The following is a 22,560-nucleotide window of genomic DNA, read 5'->3' on the forward strand; positions in this document are numbered from 1 at the left end:
TTGTGGCCTAATCAGGCCTTACCCTGCTCTATGGCTTATTCCGGTCTCCTTAGTTCAGTGTGCTTTTGGGCCTTTATGTTCAGTGTTCCTTGTTCATGAGTCCTATCCTTATCTTGTCCTGCCTCAGCCAGTATCTAGCCCAGTCCTATCCTTGTCCTGTGTCTCTCCTTGTATCCATGGCCTAGCCATGCCTGTTCCATCTCTGCACTCCAGTCCAGCCTTGCCTGTTCCAGTCCTGTAGCCCAGGCCGGCTTTGTCCTGCTCTACAGTCCAGCCTTCCTCCTCCTTACCTGCACTCCGTACTGGCTCCTGCACTTGCCTAGCAGTCACCAACATGTACTGGTACTGCAGCCAAGCCCCACTGGCCCCCAGATCCCAAAGGCTCAACCCACGGGGGAGGGGGCTGGCTAGGTGGAAGTCTGGCTCTAATCCTCTCCTGCTGTCTTGTGGCACTCACCAGATAGCGTTCCCTTAATCCAGACCAGTCGGTCATAACATTTTCAAAATTAGCTTCTGGTATAATTTTGCTTTGAAAATCTGGGATAAAGTCTGTGTGTAAAAGATAGTTGAGTCCTTCCCCAACTCACCATCATTTATTGATATGACAGTTCCCAACCTACTGTGCTTTGGGATTTTTTAGTGATGTCTCATCATCTGAGATGGTTGGTATCATTCACATTATGAGGGTTAACTATTTCCCAGCTAATGTATTTTCCTCCGGGGACAGAGAAATACATACAGTACCTGAATGTAATCCGCTTTGAAGTGTTTGAAAGGCAGAATATAAATAAATTGGATTGGATTGCTCTAATGCCAGAATGATCTGCTTACGATCAGAGCTTCCCAACTTTATTTCGATCTTTGTGAATTACTCTTTCAGGACCGGGCATTTACCTGAACTTTTAAAAGCTGCCTTAGTTAAGCCAGTGCTTAAAAAACAAATCTTGACCAGTCAGATTTAAATAACTAATGGCTTATTTCAAATGTGCCATGTTTAGCAAAAGTTCTTGAAAAAGTTGTATTGAGTCAGTTGCTTTCTTTTATTGAAGATTTATCTATTCTGAATATTCATCAATATGATTTTCGCACAGGACATAATACAGAAACCTTGCTCCTCTCAATCTTTGATGTGTTTTGTAGAGGTTTTGTTTATGGTACCGAATATATATTTTAGTATTACTTGACTTACCCACAGCATTCAATACCATTGCCCACAGATTGTTGCTACAATGTTTAAAACACATACAGGCCGATTCAGTAAAAATGGGGGAGAGTGGACGAACGCCCGCTCTCCTGGCAAGCGCACCGGCCACTTGCCGGTGCGCGCGATACAGTATGCAAATGAGGTGGTGCGGTAGAATCGGGCAAAAGGAGGCGCTAGGGACACTAGCGTGTCCCTAGTGCCTCCTTTTAGCCCAGAACGGCGGCTGTCAGCGGGTTTGACAGCCGACGCTCAATTTTGCTGGCGTCAGTTCTCGAGCCCGCTGACAGCCACGGGCTTGGAAACCGGACGCCGGCAAAATTGAGTGTCTGGTTTTCGGCCTGACAGCCGCGGGCCGAATTCAAAATTTTTTTTTTTAACTTTTTTTACTCTTCGGGACCTCCGACTTAATATCGCCACGTAAATGGTTTTCTTCTTTTCCTGTTCAGTGGAATCAGAATATAGTTTTACCAAAGACGTCTTCCTCATCGATGTTTCACTTGAAGACTGGAGTACCCCAGGGCTCAGCTCTCTCAGCCCCACTTTTTAATGTTTACATCTCCCCTTTATGTCAGGCTCTTGCAAACATGGATGTCAATTACCACCTTTATGCAGACGACATCCAATTTTTTGTCCCCATCAAGGGGTCATTCAAGGAAGCGATTGATAAGATTCTGGCATGCATGACCGCTGTAAAAGGTTGCATACACAAAGCATAGATTACTGCTAAATATGAATAAAAAAATTCTCTACTTAGCTAGATATCCTTCCTCTTCTCTACTTGAATCTAGTATGGTAGATGGCCTACAAATACCCATCCTAAACCAAGCATGCAATTTGGGTGTAATTATGGATATCACTCTTTCATTGAGCCCTTAGATAAATAAGGTTGTTAAAGGAGCTTTTTTTAAATTACAGATGCTCCGTAGGATACAACCTTACCTTGATGCTACTAGTCTGAGAACTGTTATGCATGCTCTTGTCTTGTCTCTCCTTGACTACTGTAATGTACAGTACATTGGGCTGCTGCAAATGTCCTTGCATGTCCTTCAATATGTGCAGAATTCTGCTGCCCATATCATTACTGGCATTCCTCTGAGAGCATATTACACCAAAATTGGTTGATCTTCATTGGCTCCCCCATCAAGTGGCAAATTCTGTTTAAGATTTTAGTACTTGTATTCAAGGGTTTAAATGGATTGGTTTCTCCTACTTTCAATGCTATTCTAAAACTATACCAGCTATCAAGTAATTTAAAGTCAGCCTCTCAGAGTTTATTAAATGTCCCTTCTTTCAAACAAATAAGGCTGGCCGAATCTAGGGAGAGATTATTTTATGACCAAGGACCCATCCTATAACACGCACTGCCTAAACAACTTAAGGATGAGCAAGCTTTGTTAAAATTTTGAAAGATGGTTAAAACTTATTTCAGAAAGCTTTAACATAAAGCAATGAAACCACTCACTATAGTAGTATTTGGGGCTACACAGTGAAGACAAGCCATTTTTAAGTATTTGGTGTTCTTTTAGCAGAGGGTAATCTTTTTTTGTTTTTTGGTCTTAAGTTTTATGTGGATTTTTTATTTTAGTTTTTTATGTTATTTGACTAAAATATGTAATATAGTTTTTTTGTATTTACGGATGTTATATTTGAGATTTTATTTTTATTATCAATTTTTATTGTACACCATTTGGAAATTTTGATAGATGGCAAATAAATTTGGTAAATAAATAAATATGCTCAAACTTTATCGTAACATGCACATTTATAAAATTACCCTCAATATGTACAGTAAGTATCCTGTTCATTCTTGTGTATTTAAATCCTAATTTTTCTCTTTAGTATAATATGAATGGCAAACTCAGTTATGCTCCATATACAGTAAAAGTCTATCAATATGAATGGATGTTCATATCGGGCATGCTTCTAGAGTACAAACAGCTCCCAGATAATTATAAAATAATAGATATGGAAGATAAATGAACATAATTTCAACAGATTTTAGTATGGTATCTTAACCATTGGAGATGATCTGTAAGTTCTGTTGGGCTCCTAACATCAGAGAGAATCATCTGAAATGTGCAGCAGGTTTGATGGGCTGCTCTCTCACTGTGTTCTAAAATGATGCAGTGATGGTTTCAGAGCTCTGTGACTATACCCTGACTGAAAAATTCAGTCCTCTTTAAAGGGATTAATTGTTCTCCCTGTCAGTATTTCATGTATAAACAAATATAGCACATCCATATACTGTATGTAGCAGGGAGTGAGAACAATTTTGAGGCATACATTTTATTTTCACAAACCAGCGAAAGCATTTTGATGAAATCAAATATAGCTAAATATTTCCCTACACTTCACTGAACACTTTGAACTAAAATATGTAGCATTCTTTTTAGCTCAGAACTATAGAAAAAAAAATCATTGTACAAAAAGGAACTGGATAAATGAATCTGAAAATAAAAACAAAACAATACACAAACATAGAGAGAGAGAGAGAGAGGGAGAAAGAGAGGAGAGAGAGAGAAAGAGGGAGAGAGAGCTACATATACATACAGGAGAGACAGCGCTGGTATATTTCTTACCATTTCCAACAATAGGTGGTAGTGTTGGGGCTTTGGAAGGTAGAATGGGGTTTAGTCTTGGAAGCATTCCATTAATTTGTTTCAACCTTTCTGCTTTTACGTGCTCCATCCATTTGGTCCCTGTCATCATCCTCCTGGCCTGTAAACCAAGTGCTGTGGTTGCTGTGGAAATGGTAGAGTCCATGATTGGGGTTTCATCGATTGCACTGAGGTCTCCTACACTACCTCCACTGTTCAGATTAAGCTCGATCCCACTGTTGGAATAGTCGCCGAGGGGGGACTGCTCGCTGCCGCATGAAGACTTACCACCAGGGCTTGGCTGAGATGTCTGCGAACGAAATATTAAAAACAAACAAACAAACAGACCAGTAATTAGGATAACAGGATAATTAAACTCAGCAAAGAAAGCAAGCAATATTTTAAACGAGACAAAACATACAAAAAAAAATCCCATAGATGAACCAATGACAATGAACCCTTACTAGAAGTCTGTTTGTTCCAAGGGTACCTGCAATATGTCTGCTTCATCTAGATTCCTAACTACCATTATGAAACACCTAGTGGCACGGCAACATAGCAATAGCAAAAAAAAAAGAGAAAAAGAGAGATTGTAAAAGGAAGAAAGGAGGTGAATGTAATTATGTGATTCTGGACTATTCATTTTCTTTGGATTATTCTGGTTAAGCCATTTTCAGGTCTGTATTTGACACACAGGTTTACTAAGTCCTTTATCTCTTCTCATTTCTTTGGCCTTATACAGCATAATGGGAGTTTCACTGAATATTTTATATCTTGATATGAAGACCAGCAAATCTCCCATGATTTTGCAACCAGAACCTTGCTTTTACTCCATGTGATCTTTGCTCTGACTCCTGGTTATATTTTTTTATACCACATCTTTGAGGATTAAATCATCATTTTTACTAGAAAATGATGCAAAATCCTAAACTGGGGCAAAGCATGGTATTTATCACATATGTGACATTTAACATCATTCATCCATGGGATGGATCAGTGAAACCATGCTGTGTGCTGACATATGGTGATCCAAAATTCTCACTCATGTACTGGGCTTTGGAGGGAGCTTGGTCCGTGGCCCCTGACCTGGTACTATACCTGGTTAAAAATGGGGCTGGAGACACTGTGTAGTTATACATTTGTAAACAAAGATCTGCAAAGCTGATTGACTTAAAAGCCCAATGAAAGCAGGCAAAAACTGCTAAGCCAATGGCAATCAAATGATTTGAGCAGTAGTAGGATCTAAGTATAGTGTCTCCCCTCTTTCAAACATCTGATGCTCATCAATGTGACACTTCAAAGACACAAAAAGAAAAAGACTTACATATAGCAAGAACTGGATCACACTGTCTTTAGATATGAGAAGCAAAAATAACTGGCTGCTACCTTCTTCTGTTGAGCCAGTTTTAAATGATACTTTTATGAGAAGTAATTATGATAAGGGCAAAATAACAGATGTATCTGTTGAGGAAGCCAAGTACAAACTGCAATCTGATCGGATGTATACAAATGTCATAAAATAAAAACACCAAGGAATAGATGCTTCCTATATATCCCATAAGACATTTTGGAGGTCAGCTATATGATCTTATATTCTCAACATTTAAAAATATTTAATATAAGATAGGCATTTTCATCCACTGTGCATATATATTTTATTTTAAAGCATACTTTATAGTGTTTCAGTTGCAGTTCCCCAAAATATAGAAAATGTGTAAGTCTTAGCTATGCAAAAGTTGAATACACATATTGTGCATTGACATACTAGTACAGTGTTTACAGAAAGTAAATGATGCATGTGTCTACCAATGTCTCTATGTTAAAAATAGGTATAAGCCTTAAAATAAATATGATTTATCAGACTATGCAGATTTACATTGTTCTTGTAGGTGATCTCTCTACAATTATACAATTGTGGACTGTAATACACTTGGCTAGAGAGTGGGTAATATAAACGACTGGGATTGTGATCATTAATCATTCTTTGCAACAGGTTTCTCAGTGATCATGACTTTTGTGATTTTTAGAGACATCAACAACTTTTGTGACTTAACTTCTGTGGCTTCAGATTTCTAGTGGCTTGTAGGATTTAGCCATAACATTTAGAGAACTTTGTATAAATTCCAATGAAAAGTAGATAAAAACAATTTGTGCAGGTGACAAAAAGTATGCATCATGTAGATAAGGGAGAACAACAATGGGGTGAAGTATTTTTGTTTTTCAGAAATTGTCAAAGAAATATATGTACAGTATTTATAGCATAACAAAGAATCTACCTGCAACTATTAATTTTTTAAAAATTGTAAGAAGTCAGATTTACTCCAAATTTCAGTGATAAATTTGTTTCCCTAGTTACAATACAAAGGGAAATTATATTTTTACTTTAAGTGAGGACAGCAAATAAAGAAATTTTATATTGGCTGACTAAAGAATATGAAGCTGCAATGAACTATGGAAAAGCCTACTTCTGCACCAGTACATTTCCAACCTTAAAAGGCACTGCAATCTTAGGTTTCATGAAAAATGGTAATGAGAATGTTAGTATGTGTAAGTATATATATATATATATATATATATATATATATACACATACACACAATACTGGGATGATGGCCAATCAAATGTAACGGATGCCTCAGAATCTACTACTTTCACATTGGTTGATCACACTACAAAGGCACTGGGGCAACTCTAGTCATATCAGAATAACTTGAGCACATTTACCATTATTTTCCCAAATAAAATGTTATATGACATAAACAAAGTACACGACTGACCCTTTATTTTTTAAATAGTTATCTTACACCAAGCTGCAAATGCTGATGAGTCAGGAAAGACATTACAGTTTGGACAATGAATGACTGGTGTCATAGCAGCCACCAGAAACACTAACCATGAAGTGACCAACAAATGTAAAATACGGCAGTGAGAAAGTTCCATAAAAGGTAAAAAACCCCTCACCTTATTACCCACTGTCCTTATGAAGTTAGAACAAGTCATTTTAGCGCATTAGATAGAAGAAACATTGGATTAGTATAAAAACAAACAAAAATGTTAATTCATACAATAAAGGCGAAAAATGTCTATTCAGCTCATAAATTTGAAGCATGCAGAATTAAACTATCATCATTCATTAAAATGCAAATGCACCAAATGACTGTAATACTGGATGGCAAACCAAAATTCTCTTAATCCAGGTATTTTGCTCCAGGGGGATTTTTGGATCATGATCCAAAATCAAAACCTTAAGATCTGGTTAAAATAATGGTATAAAAAATCCCCAATTTTATCAGAGTTTTTTTTAGTTTCTGCCTTCTGGTTTTCCCCTTTTTTTTTAATGTAATTTTTATTAAAGTTTAAATTGGTCACAATAAATGAAATAAAACCAGAAAATCATAAATATGCAGAAACCACAAAAGATAATACAGAGGAATAGAAAACAAAAGTGCATTAAAGATCAAGTACCTGTCACAAAAATACTGGAGTGAAAAAAACAAAAAAAACAAGAAAAACTTTCAAAAGGAAGAACCCCCCCCCCCCACCAAAGAATACAAATCTAATCTAATATTATAATCAATCAACCAGTCACAACCATGCCCGTAAGCAGTTATAATAAGGAGTCCCGTTCCCCGCTGTTTTAGCACTAAGAAAAATTTCTAAATGCAAAGGATCAGAAAAATGAAGTTATTTCTTTGATAGGTAACTAAACATTTACTTAGAAACTTAAAGGAAAATATAGCTAACACCTTCTGCCTCAGCTGGAGTAACTGCTTCCTCCGATGCTGTGTTCTTTGAGATATATCAGCAAAAACTTGTAACTTCTGTCCAAAAATATTTCAGGAGCACCAAGTCCTTATCTTGTTCAGCACAAAAAGATACCAGAAGAGTGGCCCTAGCAGGAATGTCATCCAAACAGGCTTCTATAAATGCAGATAGATCAGGACCATCTACTGATAAAACATCCATTCCTCCTTCACCCTCAGTAGAAACTTTCTTAAACTTAGAAACTTAATAAATCTTGGAAAAACACAGGAGCTTTCTCCTCTAGTATATTCACAATTAATTTCAAACAATCTATTTCTAACCTAGCTGGTTAGTTGCAGCTGAAAACTGGCTTAAATCTAGACTGCTGTAACATAGTTGGCTAGATTTCAGTAAGCCAAGCATCCCTGCACACAGAGAGAGCTAGCTAGCATTCGTCCTCCAGTCTAATGTCAATCCTGAGGCTGTCCAGAATTTTAGCAGCTAAATAGCTACCTAGTGAAGCTAAGTAGTTATAATTAGCCGCTCACTGGTGGTGAACTTTCAGCAGGGCCAATCTAGCTGCCTATCTGTTATGCAGCTAAATCACTTTGAAAATATATTTCTTAGTGAACAGGCAATAATAGTTTGGTCACAAATATGAAATTAAGTCTTACCTGATAATTTCCTTCCCTTGAGTCCTACTAGACCAGTCTCTACCTATGGGATATCTCCACTCCACAGCTGCTGGAGACAGAGGACACACCTTCATTGTTTTTCTTCCCATGACATCACCCTTGCTTATAAGGGAGGTGTGTCCTGAGGCAGTCACCAGTACTCTGTCAGAGCAGTCAGCTGACCTACAGAACTGAACACTTACTTTATTTTTGTTCTACATTTTTGTTTATGCAAGTTAAATAGGGGAAAAAGCACCCTGTTATGACCACCCTGCTGCCTCCTTTTCTCACTTCTGTGCCCTTTTTATTGAGGCAATAAACTCTTTTAGACACACAAGGGAGAAGAGAAGACAATAGGAAGGAGGAAAAATAAAAAAAATACAATATATCGCCTACCTTGGCAAAAGGATAAAATCCATTGGCTGCCAATGTCTTCCTGGGCAGGATGGTCTAGCAGGACTCAAGGAAAGGAAATTATTAAGTAAGACAATTTCACATTCCTTCTCTTCCAGCTAGACTAGTTTCTACCAATGGGAGGTACACAAGCTGGATCTATAATGGGCAGGAGAAGACAAAGTTGCCTTAAGGACTCCAGCACCAAAAGCTGAGTTTGCCCCTTGGCTCTCTTATCTAATCTATAAAACCTTGTGAAGGAGTGCAAGGATGATTAGAAGGCCACTCTGCAGTTCTCATCTGGAGGCACCACTGACAACTCCACCCACGATGTTGCCTGTGCCCTGGTGGAATGTGCCTGGAGCATAGCCAGTGTCTGGGAGCCATTAAGAAGGTAAGCTGATGCAATCGCCTCCTTAATCCATCTGGCTAAAGAGGCCTTAGGAGGATGCTTCCCCTTTCCTTGGGCCTTCATGCAAAACAAATAGCATATCCGTCTTCCTGAAGGAGTTGGTGCCTTCAAATATCTAAGCAACGAACATCTCACATCCAAGAGGTGAAGTTTCTAATCTCTCTCTGCATCTTCCCTGTCTCAAAGGGCTCGGAGAGAAATAGATTGATTTAGGTGGAAGGGAGACATCATCTTTGACAAAAAGGAAAGAACTAGACAAAATGGGCTGGATTTTAAATCACTTATATGCGTAAAACTCAGGGGTTTATGCGTTTGGCCGGACCTTACGCATGCCGGGCCCATTTTCAAAGGGCCCGGCCATGCGAGTAAACCCCCAGGACGCGTGTAAGTCCCGGGGTTAGCAAAAGGTGTGGAACAGGGCTAGAGGCGCCCGGCATAGCGGCAGAAGCAGGAGCAAAAGGCAGGATAAAGAATTTGGGAGGATTTAGGATAGGGATAGGGGAAGGGCAGGATAGGGGAAGGTAAAGGGAGGTTAGGCTAGGGGGTTGGGAAGTTCCCTCCCAGTCCGCTCCTTAATTGGAGCGGACTGGGTGGGAACTAGGGAAGGCCCCAGTATATCTGGGTGAAGAAAGAATTGTTGCCCCTTAACCGCTCGCCTATAACAGGAAATAGCAGCCACTTGCACATTCAGAGAGTTAAGGGCTGCTTTGTAGAAATCTAGAATAGATGTCAAATCCACTCTCCAAGGCAAGATGTTGTTTTTCCTTGCAGAACCTCTTGAATAGACAACAAACTCATACATAAGATAAGGAAGTAGATACCTTTCATGCCTTTAGCATAGTTGATATAATTACAGGAGAGTACCCTTTCCTTTTCAGATGTGCTCTTTCAAGGGCCAAGCCATATGTGAAAACCAAGACAGGTCTTCCATTACCCCTGGGCTCCGATAAAGGAGACCATTCTCCTTGGGGGATGCAGGAGGGATTCGGAGAGGAGTCTTAGCAGGAATGCCTTGGCCAATCTGATGCCACTAATATCACCATTGTTGGGTGGCTCTCTGTCCTTAACACTCTGGCTATCAGAGGCCAGGGGGAAGACATATAGAAACTCACCCTTTCACCAGGGGCTAAGGACATCTATCCCACTGGATCCTATCTCCTTTCACCTTGGTATTTCCCATCAGATCCATCACTGGAGGACTTCACTTGTCTCCTATTCTCTGAAATGCCTCCTTGCTGAGCTACTTCTCTCCTAGGTCCAGCCTGTTGCGGCTAAAGAAATCCAATTGAATGATTTTGCTTCATGCTGATATGTGTTGCTGATAGGCAATGAATATTTTGTTCTGTCCACTCAAAGAGGCTGTTGGCCTAGTCTGCCAATATAGGGCTGCAAGTGCTCCCGTTTGTTCACATAGGTCACATTGTCGGATAACACCTTGACTGACTGTCCCTTCACCAGTGAGAGGACGTGCAAAAGAGCTAGCCTGATGGCTCTCATCTCCAGATTGTTTATGGATTACGGGGCCTCCTCCTCTGTCCACCAACTTTGAGTTGCCTGTTCCTGAGACTGGGCCTCCCATCCAACCATACTGATGTCTGAGGTCACAATAATCCAGTTGGTTGGCTCCAAATCCACTCCACTCAGGAGATCTGTCGGATCTCTCCATCAACTCAAGCTTCTCCTGGCCCAGAAGACAACAAACTCTTAGCCTGCTCTTCCCCCCCTCTGTTTCATGTGGTCATAGTGGGGGAAGGCTCTGGTGCCCCCAGGTCAGCGGCCCATGATCGCAGTCACAGGCTGGGCAAAAGGAGCTTATGACACTCGGTAGACTTTTAGCGCCATAGGAAGCACGTGACCTTGCATATTGCTGTTTTCCCCCCTCTTTTTTTGGGATTAGTGTGGATTTCAAAAAAGGGGAGCAGGAGAAAAAAAAAGACAAATAATGCCACAGCAACTGCCCTCAGTCTTTCATCCAATGCAACATGAGAGATATCTCCCTCCAATTCCTGCCAGTCACTTACCACTCTGGGGGGTTTACCACAGGCCTACCATCAGCCGCACAATACTGCTCTGCTTCCTACAGCCTCTCTCACTTTGATTTTTCAGGGAAAGCACATAGGAAGAGAGGGCGATGCTAGAGCAATCCCTGAGACAGAACAGGCTGCTCTGAATGGCTCAACTTAAGGCTTTGAAGCCACAGGGCCCCCTCTGGGACTGGTCAATCTAGCTCCGAAGAACACAGTGATGCAGGCTCCTGGGAATGCTCAACCAGGGATAAAAAGAAAAAATTTAAACCTGGGAGGCAGGCTGCTACTGGAGACATCAACTCCGCAGAGCTGTTGCTCCTGGAGCCAAATTCTAGCTCTACCAGGTCAGGGTTGACCTGGGCTCTGGGAGGGATGTCTTCTCATGTCCACGACTGCTAGAGACAGACACTACTGGCAACTGCTTTAGGACACACCTCCCTTATACCCAAGAGTGATGTCATGGGGAAAAAAAGAATGAAGGTGTGTCCTCTGTCTCCAACAGCTATGGAATGGAAAATATCCTATTGGTTGAGACTGTTCTAGCAGGAAGAGCAGTAAAAGGGAGTTTTTGTGCCTAAATGGATCTATCCACTGTTGGTGAATCATCCGCCATGGGTTTTCTATCTGGATTCTGTCCTTAGATTTTTAGTACAGAAATGGCACAAAATGAGGTACCCTTAAAGTTCTAAGAGTAATCTCATGTATATTCTTAATATAGCAGAACCATTCAGTTTTGCTTTACAAATGTTTACCCTAAGAAGTCCACACTTATAACACATCACTATGTGAAATAATTAGTATCTAAATAAGGTTTAGTATCATAGTAATCTGACTGGTGGACAAATATTTTATGTATGTACACAAATCTACTAATGAACAATGTGTATAATCATATTGCTTTATATAAAATTTTGTAATTACATGATAGCAAGTTGCATCTTGCAGAACAGTCCAATTGTTACTACACATGTTCTTAAATGCATTTGCCTCGACAACTGTCCCAATTATGCTTTCCAAAAGGATTTCAAAAGTTTTGAAAGTGAAGAAAAAAATATAATATATATACAAACCGCAATCAGTATATCACATTTTAATGCAAACAATACACATATATTTTCAAAATACAGTGGCTTGCTAAAGTATTCTACCCCCTAAAAAGTCAGCAGATTTGTGTGGATTACAAATGACACTTACATAGATTGTTCAAGACAGTATGTTTATTGCAAAATAGTATGCTCTTAAAGTAAATTTTCAAAGACACAATTCATTATTTCTCAGCATTTTTTATAAAATAAAATTAAAAACTGAAAAATGCTTCTTGCATAAGTATTCAACCCCTGTGCTATGGAAGCTCTAAGTTTGCACAGATGAAAGATGTTGCACTAACAATTGCCTTACAACTGGCCTCTACCTGTGAATCAGATAGATCAGCTTTTCTGGATAAAAGGACCCCCTAATTCCAGTACCATTGTTCAGACTGTGAATCTGAAAGAAAGCTGTGAAAATGAAGACCAAAGTGCATTTTAAGGCAATTAAAGATAAAGTTATAGACATGCAAAAGATTGGAAATGATTAAAAAATAATATGCATGTGCATCATCCGCTGTTGGATCAATAGTGAGGAAACCAGATTTGCTTATCTGTAACAGGTGTTCTCCTAGGACAACAGGATTTAGTGCTCACACATGGGTAACATCATCGAATGGAGTCCAGCATGGAAAACTTATGTCAAAGTTTCTAGAACTTTGACTAGGCATACTGAGCATGCCCAGCATACCACGCATCCACACAGGGTCCCTCTTCAGTCTTGCAACATAGAATTACGATAAAAAAATATAAAAAAAAAAAAAATAGGAGAAACCCAACTCCATGGGGTGGCAGGCGGATTTTGTGAGGATTAACATCCTGCTGTCTTAGGATAACACCCATTACAGGTAAGCAACTCTGCTTTCTCCTAGGACAAGCAAGATGGTAGTCTAGGGCGTTCTGTTCTCAACACATGGAAAACCTCCTCTACTTCAATCTGTAGGACTTTCTAGTGGAAGGCTTTCTAGAAGCCACCAGGACCCGAGACACATCTTCCGAAAGATCAAGCAGCTGTAGGATCAGCCTCTCAACATCCAGGCTGTGAGTGACAAGGCCTGGAGGTTGGGATCCCACAGCCTGCCCTGATCTTGCATGATGAAATCTGGGGAAATCCCCAGATTGGTTGGTCTCCTGACAGACTACTCCAATTGGCCAATAATGGGCAATGAGGATCATAGTCCCTTGGTCCTCTCGAAGCTTCAGGAGAGTCTTTGACACTGGAGGAATCGGAGGATACGCGTACAGAAGACCCTTGCCCCAATGGCGAGCAAAGGCATCTGAGGCTGGTTCGCCATCTGACCTGTACAAGGAGCAGAAATGAATCACCTTCCTGCTGCAGGGGAATGTGAGCAAGTCCACATCTGGGTTTCTCCAAAGGCAGAAGATTTGATTTGCCACTCCTATTCATGGGGTCTGAAAGCTCGACTCAGTCTGTCCACTATCATGTTCTCCATTCCGGTCAGATACATGGCCCTGAGCACCATCCCATGGGACAGAGCCCAGGACCAGATCTGGACTGCTTCCTGACACAGGAGGTATGACCCTGTACCTCCCTGCTTATTGACATACCACATTGCTACTTCGTTGTCTGTTTAAATCAGGACAATTTTGTTGGGCAGCTAATCTCTGAAAGACTATAGAGCATTCCTGATCACTTGAAATTCCAAGACGTTGATTTGACATTGTGCTTCCTGAATGGACCATAAGCACCTCACCCCAGGATGGACGCATCTATGGTAAGGACAATTTGGGTCAGAAGAGTTTGGAAAGACATTCCCCATTCCAAATTTGAGAAAGCTCATCACCAGGATAAAGAGTCCCAGGGAGACGGAATGATTCAGATGTGTGCCTGGAGGTCCTGGGTGGCCGGCCGCCACTGTGTCCTCAGGGTCCATCAGGCTCTGCACATGTGTAAATGTGCCAAGGGAGTAACATGGTCAGTTGTGGCCATGTGGCCCAACAGCCTCAACACATGCCGAGCTGACACCTGCTGGCTCTGTTGAATCACCGCTGCAATGGACACCAAGGAAACCACCATAGAACATGGTAGGGAGGCTTTTGCTGAGCCATGTCTAGTAAGGCTCCTATGAAATCCAATTGAAGTGATGGGCTGAGATGGGATTTCGGGTAGATGATGACGAACCCTAGTGATTCAGACACCAGGAGGTCAAGCACATGGACCGATCTGCCCCTGCTTGAGAGGTGCTCTTCAGCAGCCAGTCATCCAAGCAAGGGAAAACATGCACTCCCAGCCTGCAGAGGTGTGCCCCCTTCATGGCCAGGTATTTTGTAAACACATGAGGGGCCAATGCTAGCCTGCATGGCAACTCTCTGTACTGGAAGTGCCATTTTCCCACCACAAATCTGATATACTTCCCGTGACTTGGAAAGATCTCAATGTACGTGTACGCGTCCTTTAAATTGAGGGAGCATAGCCAATCCCCTTTTTTGCAGGAGAGGAATCAGGGTGCCCAGGGAAACCACCTTGAACTTTTCCTTTTTTAGAAACTTGTTCAAGGCCCTCAGGTCTAGGATGGGATGGAGTCCCTCTGTTCTCTTTGGAATCAGGAAGAACTTGGAGTAGAATCCTTGCCCTCTTTTCCTTGGTGGGACAGGCTTGACTGCTCTGGCCACTAAGAGGGCAGATAACTCCGTTAACAGTACATCCTGATGCATTATTGGCCCCCAAAACGGGCACGGAGGAGAATTTGGTGGGACACCCAATAAGTTCAAACGGTACCCTTGGCAGATGATGGACAGAACCCACTGGTCCAAGGTTATACTGAGCCACCAATTCATGAAGCAGCTGGCAGCTGCTTATGCTCCCTTCGATCCAGTCAAAACCCCACCCTGGGATTTGGCTGGGGCACTGGCTGGGGCTTGGGAGCTCGCTGTTGCCTGGGATGGTCTCGAGAGCTCACCCTCTGCAAACGGGAGCGAGGGGCCAGAGGATGGTACTTCTGGTGGTAGAAAGACCTCCTCTAACCCTGCCTCACAGACCTCCTGGCTGAGGAGGGTGGGTCTGAAGTGCTGGCAGAGAGATGATGGAGGATCTCATGTTGATCCCACAACTGGGCGACCGTGTCCCTCACTTTATTTTCAAAGACATTCTCTCCTGTGCACGGCAGGCCAGCAAGTCTTCCCTGTACCTCTGGTCTGAGATCCAAGGCCTGGAGCCATGCCATTCTGTGGGTGCCGATTCCCGCTGCAGAGACTCTCGCTGCCATCTCAGAAACATCATGGTCAGACAGATGATGAAATGCTAAGAGAAATCAGGGAAGCTAAGCAATTTGGCAGTGCAATAATAATGGGAGATTTCAACTACCCCAATATTGACTGGGTAAATGTAACATCAGGACTTGCTAGAGACAAAGTTCCTGGATGTAATAAATGACTGCTTCATGGAGCAATTGGTTCAGGAACCAACAAGACAGGGAGCTATTTTAGATTTAATTCTTAGTGGCACGCAGGATTTGGTGAGAGAGGTAACGATGGTGGGGACACTTGGCAACAGTGATCATAACATGATCAAATTTAAACTAATAACTGGAAGGGGGACAACAAGTAAATCTGCAGCTCTAACACTAAACTTTCAAAAGGGAAACTTTGATAAAATGAGGAAAATAGTTAGAAAAAACTGAAAGGTGCAGCTGCAAAGGTTAAAAGTGTTCAACAGGCATGGACATTGTTTAAAAATACAATCCTAGAGGCGCAGTCCATATGTATTCCACACATTAAGAAAGGTGGAAGGAAGGCAAAACGATTACCATCATGGTTAAAAGGTGAGGTGAAAGAGGCTATTTTAGCCAAAAAAACATCCTTCAAAAATTGGAAGAAGGATCCATCTGAAGGAAATGGGATAAAACATAAGCATTGTCAAGTTAAGTGTAAAACATTGATAAGACAGGCAAAGAGAGAATTTGAAATGAAGTTGGCCCCAGAGGCAAAAACTCATAATAAAAACTTTTCTTTGCTTCCATGTTTACTAATGAGGATGTTGGGGGGATACAAGTTCCAGAGATGGTTTTCAGGGGTGATGAGTCAGGCGAACTGAACGAAATCACTGTGTACCTGGAAGATGTAGTAGGCCAGATTGACAAACTAAAGAGTAGCAAATCACCTGGACCGGATGGTATGCATCCTAGGGTACTGAAGGAATTAAAAAATGACATTTCTGATCTATTACTTAAAATTTGTAACCTATCATTAAAATCATCCATTGTACCTGAAGACTGGAGGGTGGCCAATCTAACCCCAATATTTAAAAAAGTCTCCAGGGGAGATCCAGGGTAACTATAGACCAGTGAGCCTAACTTCAGTGCCGGGAAAAATAGTGGAAAGTATTCTCAAGATCAAAATCGTAGAGCATATAGAAAGACATGGTTTAATGGAATTCAGTCAACATGGATTTACCCAAGGTAAGTCTTGCCTAACAAATCTGCTTCATTTTTTTGAAGGGGGTTAATAAACACGTGGATAAAGGTGAACTGGTAGATTTAGTGTATTCGGATTTTCAGAAGGCGTTTGACAAAGTCCCTCATGAGAGGCTTCTAAGAAAACTAAAAAGTCATGGGATAGGAGTGATGTCCTTTTGTGGATTACAAACTCGTTAAAAGGCAGGAAACAGAAAGTAGGATTGAATGGTCAATTTTCTCAGTAGAAAAGAGTAAACAGTGGAGTGCCTCAGGGATCTGTATTTGGACCGGTTCTTTTTAATATATATATAAATGATCGGGAAAGGAATACGACGAGTGATGTTATCAAATTTGCGGATGATACAAAATTATTCAGAGTAGTTAAATCACAAGCGGATTGTGATACATTACAGGAAGACCTTGCAAGACTGGAAGATTGGGCATCCAAATGGCAAATGAAATTTAATGTGGACAAGTGCAAGGTGTTGCATATAGGGAAAAATAACCCTTGCTGTAATTACACGATGTTAGGTTCCATATTAGTAGCTACCACCCAGGAAAAAGATCTAGGCATCATAGTGGATAATACTTTAAAATTGTCGGCTCAGTGTGCTGTAGCAGTCAAAAAAGCAAACAAAATGTTAGGAATTATTAGGAAGGGAATGGTTAATAAAACGGAAAATGTCATAATGCCTCTATATCGCTCCATGGTGAGACTGCACCTTGAATACTATGTACAATTCTGGTCGCTGCATCTCAAAAAAGATATAGTTGCGATGGAGAAGGTACAGAGAAGGGCAACAAAAATGATAAAAGGGATGGAACAGCTCCCCTGTGAGGAAAGGCTGAAGAGCTTAGGGCTCTTCAGCTTGGAGAAGAGTCGGCTGAGGGGGGAATATGTTAGAGATCTTTAAGATCATGAGAGATCTTGAACGAGTAGATGTGAATCAGTTATTTACACTTTCGAATAATAGAAGGACTAGGGGGCATTCCATGAAGTTAGCAAGTAGCACATTTAAGACTAATCAGAGAAAATTCTTTTTCACTCAACACACAATAAAGCTCTGGAATTTGTTGCCAGAGGATGTGGTTAGTGCAGTTAGTGTAGCTGGTTTCAAAAAAGGTTTGGATAAGTTCTTGGAGAAGTCCATTAATGGCAATTAATCAAGTTTACTTAGGGAATAGCCACTGCTATTAATTGCATCAGTAGCATGGGATCTTCTTAGTGTTTGGGTAATTGCCAGGTTCTTGTGGCCTGGTTTGGCCTCTGTTGGAAACAGGATGCTGGGCTTGATGGACCCTTGGTCTGACCCAGCATGGCAATTTCTTATGTTCTTATAAAGCTCATGTTTTCCACACTCCAGGCCGTGATATCTTTCTTGCTGTTTTTGAGGCAGCTGCTCAGCCGCCTCCTGCACCTGCTTCCAGAGTTTGTGTGAGAATTGGTTCATGTAGAGCTAGAAGGAGGCGATCTGGGTAATGAGCATGGACCCCCTGAAATGTTTTCCTCCCAAGAGCATTCATTGCTCTGTGATCCTTCACGGGGGTGCTGAGGCATGGATCCGAGAGCGCTTGGCCCTCTTGAGAATGGATTCAATCACCACAGATTGGTGTGCCTGTTGGATGAGGTAAACCCCCTTCGCCTTCCTGTTCACAGGAGGATTTGTGAAGGGGTGCTCCCAAATCCTCAACAGCAACTCCTTAAAGATCTCATGCATCAGGACCACCATGATCTCTTTAGGAGCCTCCACAAACTGGAAAATTTCCATCAACTGAAATGGGATGGCCTCTGCCATCGCAAAAAATATGAAGGTCAGGTCCTCTGGTGGAGACCTCCTTCATTCCTCTGGAGGAGACGGTTCTGAAGGAAGACTCTCTGAGTCCTCTGAAGAGGATTCAGCAGTGTCATCCTCCCAGAGGTCATATGGGACCTCATCCTCACTGTAATTTACAGGGGATGGGGCCCTAGGTGCTCGGCCATTCGTCCAGCGGCCTGGGCACTGGTGCCAGCCCCGGCAAAGCTGGACGGGGAGCTGCATAACTCGGTGTCCCTGCCAACCTCAGTGGAGCTTCCTCCTCCTCCTCTGAACTGGTAATGAGCACCATATCGGTCGGGGGAAGCATCGGTGCCCCACTGGGCATCGATGGCCTCATGGGAACCAAAGCCAGCTGGATTGGTAACACACCAATGAGCACACTGAGCCGTTGCAGTGGAAGTTCCAGCAGGGACAGCACAGGCATTGGCACTGTTGGTGCCACGGGCTCGATTCCCCCTAGGGCCCACTCGACCACCAGCAGGACTTTGCACTTCAACTCCTTCTTGAAAGTTGCCGATGCCAAAATGGACTGGGAGGCAGGAGGCATGGCCAGATCTTCCTCAAATCCCTGAGGTGGATCAGTGACTGACACCAGGATCCGGTGGAGGCCATCACAGAACCCTGGCATCGATGGAGGATGGGCACTCCTTGCCACGGGTCCCTTTGGGGGCATCATAACAAGTGCTGATGCCTTCATGAGCCCGGTACCATGCATTGAAAGTGACCGGTGCCTATGCTTCCTTGGCTTCCCTTGGTGCTCAGCCTGGTCTTTCCCTGGTGCCGAGGTTGATGACGATTAACCCGATATCCTTGACCTGGAAGAGATCAGGAGCCGGTCCCAGACTCCCTATCTGCCGGCGGCATTGACGGAGCTGAGAGCCCTGCTGATGTTGATGGCTTGGTGTCTATCGGTGCAGCACTACATTGCTTCAGCGTTGATGCCACCAATGGCTCAGATTTTCTCACCCCAAAGAGCTTCTCCATTGTATTGAGACGAGGGTGACACCCCTTCGGGGTCATTTGGTTGCACAAGTGGCAACCCTGGACATCATGCAATGCCCCCAGGCAGAGGATATACACATCATGTGGGTCCGTAATGGACATGGTCCTCAGGCACTGAGCGCATTGATGGAAGCCGGACGAGGCCATGATGATACGAACAAAGAGGGGTGAAAAAACAAGATACGGTGATAGTGGGCGACTGACGCCGGCGGGCACAGAGGCACCGCCGCCATGGTGGGGGACGGAAGTGAAAAGAAACTTACCAAACCACCAAGAAACCTGACAGAGGCAAAAGGGAACCAAAGAGGGACCCATGCCGAGAAAAAATGTGAAAACCCAAAAATGATCGGTGGAAAAGTTTTCCAAGGCAATTTTAAAGAAAAAGCCACAAGCTCAGTTCACTGTGAGGTAAAAGCTCCATACAAAAAAAGAGACTGAAGAGGTACTCCATGTGAATGCATGGAATAGGGCATGCTGAGCATACTCAGTATGCCTAGTCAAAGTTCTAGAAACTTTGACATAAGTTTTCCGTGACGGTCTCCATCTGATGATGTCACCCATGTGTGAGGACAACCAGCCTGCTTGTCCTAAGAGAAATGGAAGCTGCATCATACCACCCAGACACTGCTTAGAAAAGGCTGTCCCTCTAATCTCAGTGTCAAAGCAAGGAGGAGACTTTTGAGGGAAGCCACAGAGAGGCCAACAATCACTCTGAAGGAGCTACAGACTTCAGTGGTTGAAACTGAAGTGGAGGTGCACCAGTCAACCATATCTAGAGTTCTGTGTACAACTGGCCTGCATGGGAGGGTGGCTAGAAAGAATCCATTACTGAAGAAAAACCATATCAAAGAACGTCAGGAGTTTCTCAGAAAGTAACAGACTGACCCAGCTAAAATGTGGGGTAAGGTTTTGAGGTCAGATGAGATAAAAATGGAACTTTTTGGCCAAAATTCAAAACGCTATGGAGTAGATTTTCATATAGCGCGATTTGGCATACTTTTGTTGGCGCATCAGGTGCAAACAAAAGTACGCTGGATTTTAGTAGATACGCGCGTAGCCGCGCGTATCCGCTAAAATCCGGGATCGGCGCGCGCAAGGCTATCGATTCCGTATAGCCGGCGCGCGCCGAGCCGCGCAGCCTACCTCCGTTCCCTCCGAGGCCGCTCCGATTTCGGAGCGGCCTCGGAGGGAACGCCCCCCTCTGAAAACCCCGGGACTTACGCGAGTCTCGGGGCTCTGCGCGCACCGGTAGGCCTATGTAAAATAGGCGCACCGGCGCGCAGGGCCCTGCTCGCCTAAATCCGCCCGGATTTAGGCGGATTTAGGCGAGCAGGGCTCTTAAAATCCGCCCCTATGTGTGGCGCAAAATTAACACTGCTCATTCCTCAGCAAACATCATCCCAACAGTAAAGTATAGGTTTAGCAGCATCATGTTATGGGGATGCTTTTCCTCAGTGGGGACTGGGTGTCTTGTTAAAACTGAAGGATGGATGAATGGTACAACATATAAGGAGATAATGCAAGACAACCTGCTATACTCCTGCTAAAAAAAAAAAATAAAACTTGGGAATAAATTCATCTTTCAGCAGGATAATGATCCCAAGCACAAGGCCAGTGCAACAAAAGAGGTACTTGAACAATAAAAAGGTGAATGTTCTACAATGGCCAAGTCAAAGTCCAGATCGAGAATCTGTGTCAGTATTTGAAAACTGCAATCCATAAAGCATCATCCAACCAACCTGAACAACCTGGAGCAAATCCACCAGGAAGAATGGGCAAAAATCACTCCCAAACTGTATGTAAAGCTGATAGAAACTTACCTCATCAGACTTAAAGCTGTTATTGCAGCAAAAGGTTATTTTATCAAGTACTAGTCTGAAGGGGTTGAATACTTATGCAAGAAGCATTTTACAAAAAATGCAGAGAAATAATGAATTGTGACTGAAATTTTACTTTAAGATCATAGTGGTTTGCAATAAAAATACTGTCTGGAACAATCTGTGTAAGTCTCATTTGTAATTCACACAAATCTACTGACTTTTTAGGGGGGGCGGTGGTTGAATACTTCTGCAAGCCACTATATATAATAATTTATTGCAAAATAAGACAGACAAATCTACACATAAAAACAAAACTTTGACATGCTTATAAACATACTTTGTGCGTAAATTGGGATCCTTTTTTAATGAAGAGGAAACCTCCATATACCTCTCAATTATTTTGCTTTTTACTATCCTTTTATCAGGTGGGTCCAGCTGCTAAGATAGTGAAAATATATTGGCCTTTGGTGCAGTGTTAAGTAGGCTTGGAGCAACTCCCTATCTTTGCTTTTAAGTGTCCTCATAATACTTGAGATGTTTTGGTCTCCTCAGCATTACCATCTAAATTATTAGATTTATCTTTGCAGCCTGTTGGACATCACAGTTGTTCACATTGTTCAGTTTGTGTACTTTATTTGAATCTTCTCAAATTTATATATCTATGATCTGGTAAACACATTGGGGCGGATTTTCAGAGCCCTGCTCGCGTAAATCCGCCCAAAACCGGGCGGATTTACGCGAGCAGGGCCCTGCGCGCCGGGAAGCCTATTTTACATAGGCCTCCCGGCGCGCGCAGAGCCCCGGGACTCGCGTAAGTCCCGGGGTTCTCGGAGGGGGGCGTGTCGGGGGGTGGGCCCGGTCGTCGCGGCGTTTCGGGGGCATGTCGGCAGCATTTTGGGGGCGGGTACGGGGGCGTGGCTACGGCCCGGGGGCGTGGCCGCACCCTCCGTACCCGCCCCCAGGTCGCGGCCCGGCGCGCAGGAGGCCCGCTGGCACGCGGGGATTTACGCCTCCCTCCGGGAGGCGTAAATCCCCCGACAAAGGTAAGGGGGGGGTTTAGACAGGGCCGGGCGGCTGGGTTAGGTAGGGGAAGGGAGGGGAAGGTGAGGGGAGGGCAAAGGAAAGTTCCCTCCGAGGCCGCTCTGATTTCGGAGCGGCCTAGGAGGGAACGGGGGTAGGCTGCGTGGCTCGGCGCGCGCAGGCTATACGAAATCGATAGCCTTGCGCGCGCCGATCCAGGATTTTAGCCGATACGCGCGACTACGCGCATATCTACTAAAATCCAGCGTACTTTTGTTTGCGCCTGGAGCGCAAACAAAAGTAGGCTATTCGCGCTCGTCTGAAAATCTACCCCATTATGCTAAGATCCC

At 43.1% G+C, this 22,560-nt stretch overlaps 1 protein-coding gene across 4 annotated transcripts in view; it reads right to left on the reverse strand.

The window, feature by feature from the left end:
* The window catches only part of GLI3 (GLI family zinc finger 3), a 687,322-nt gene that overhangs the window by 13,375 nt on the left and 651,387 nt on the right, over positions 1-22,560 (reverse strand). For 3 of the 4 annotated variants that reach the window (XM_029589535.1, XM_029589536.1, XM_029589538.1), the window contains one exon: positions 3,784-4,111. In XM_029589535.1, the coding sequence (XP_029445395.1) occupies positions 3,784-4,111 (328 nt within the window). The remainder of the gene's footprint in view (positions 1-3,783; positions 4,112-22,560) is intronic. The other variant, XM_029589537.1, reaches the window with a different exon arrangement.

This window comes from Rhinatrema bivittatum, chromosome 2, assembly GCF_901001135.1.
Source record: "Rhinatrema bivittatum chromosome 2, aRhiBiv1.1, whole genome shotgun sequence".
Taxonomy (NCBI): domain Eukaryota; kingdom Metazoa; phylum Chordata; class Amphibia; order Gymnophiona; family Rhinatrematidae; genus Rhinatrema; species Rhinatrema bivittatum.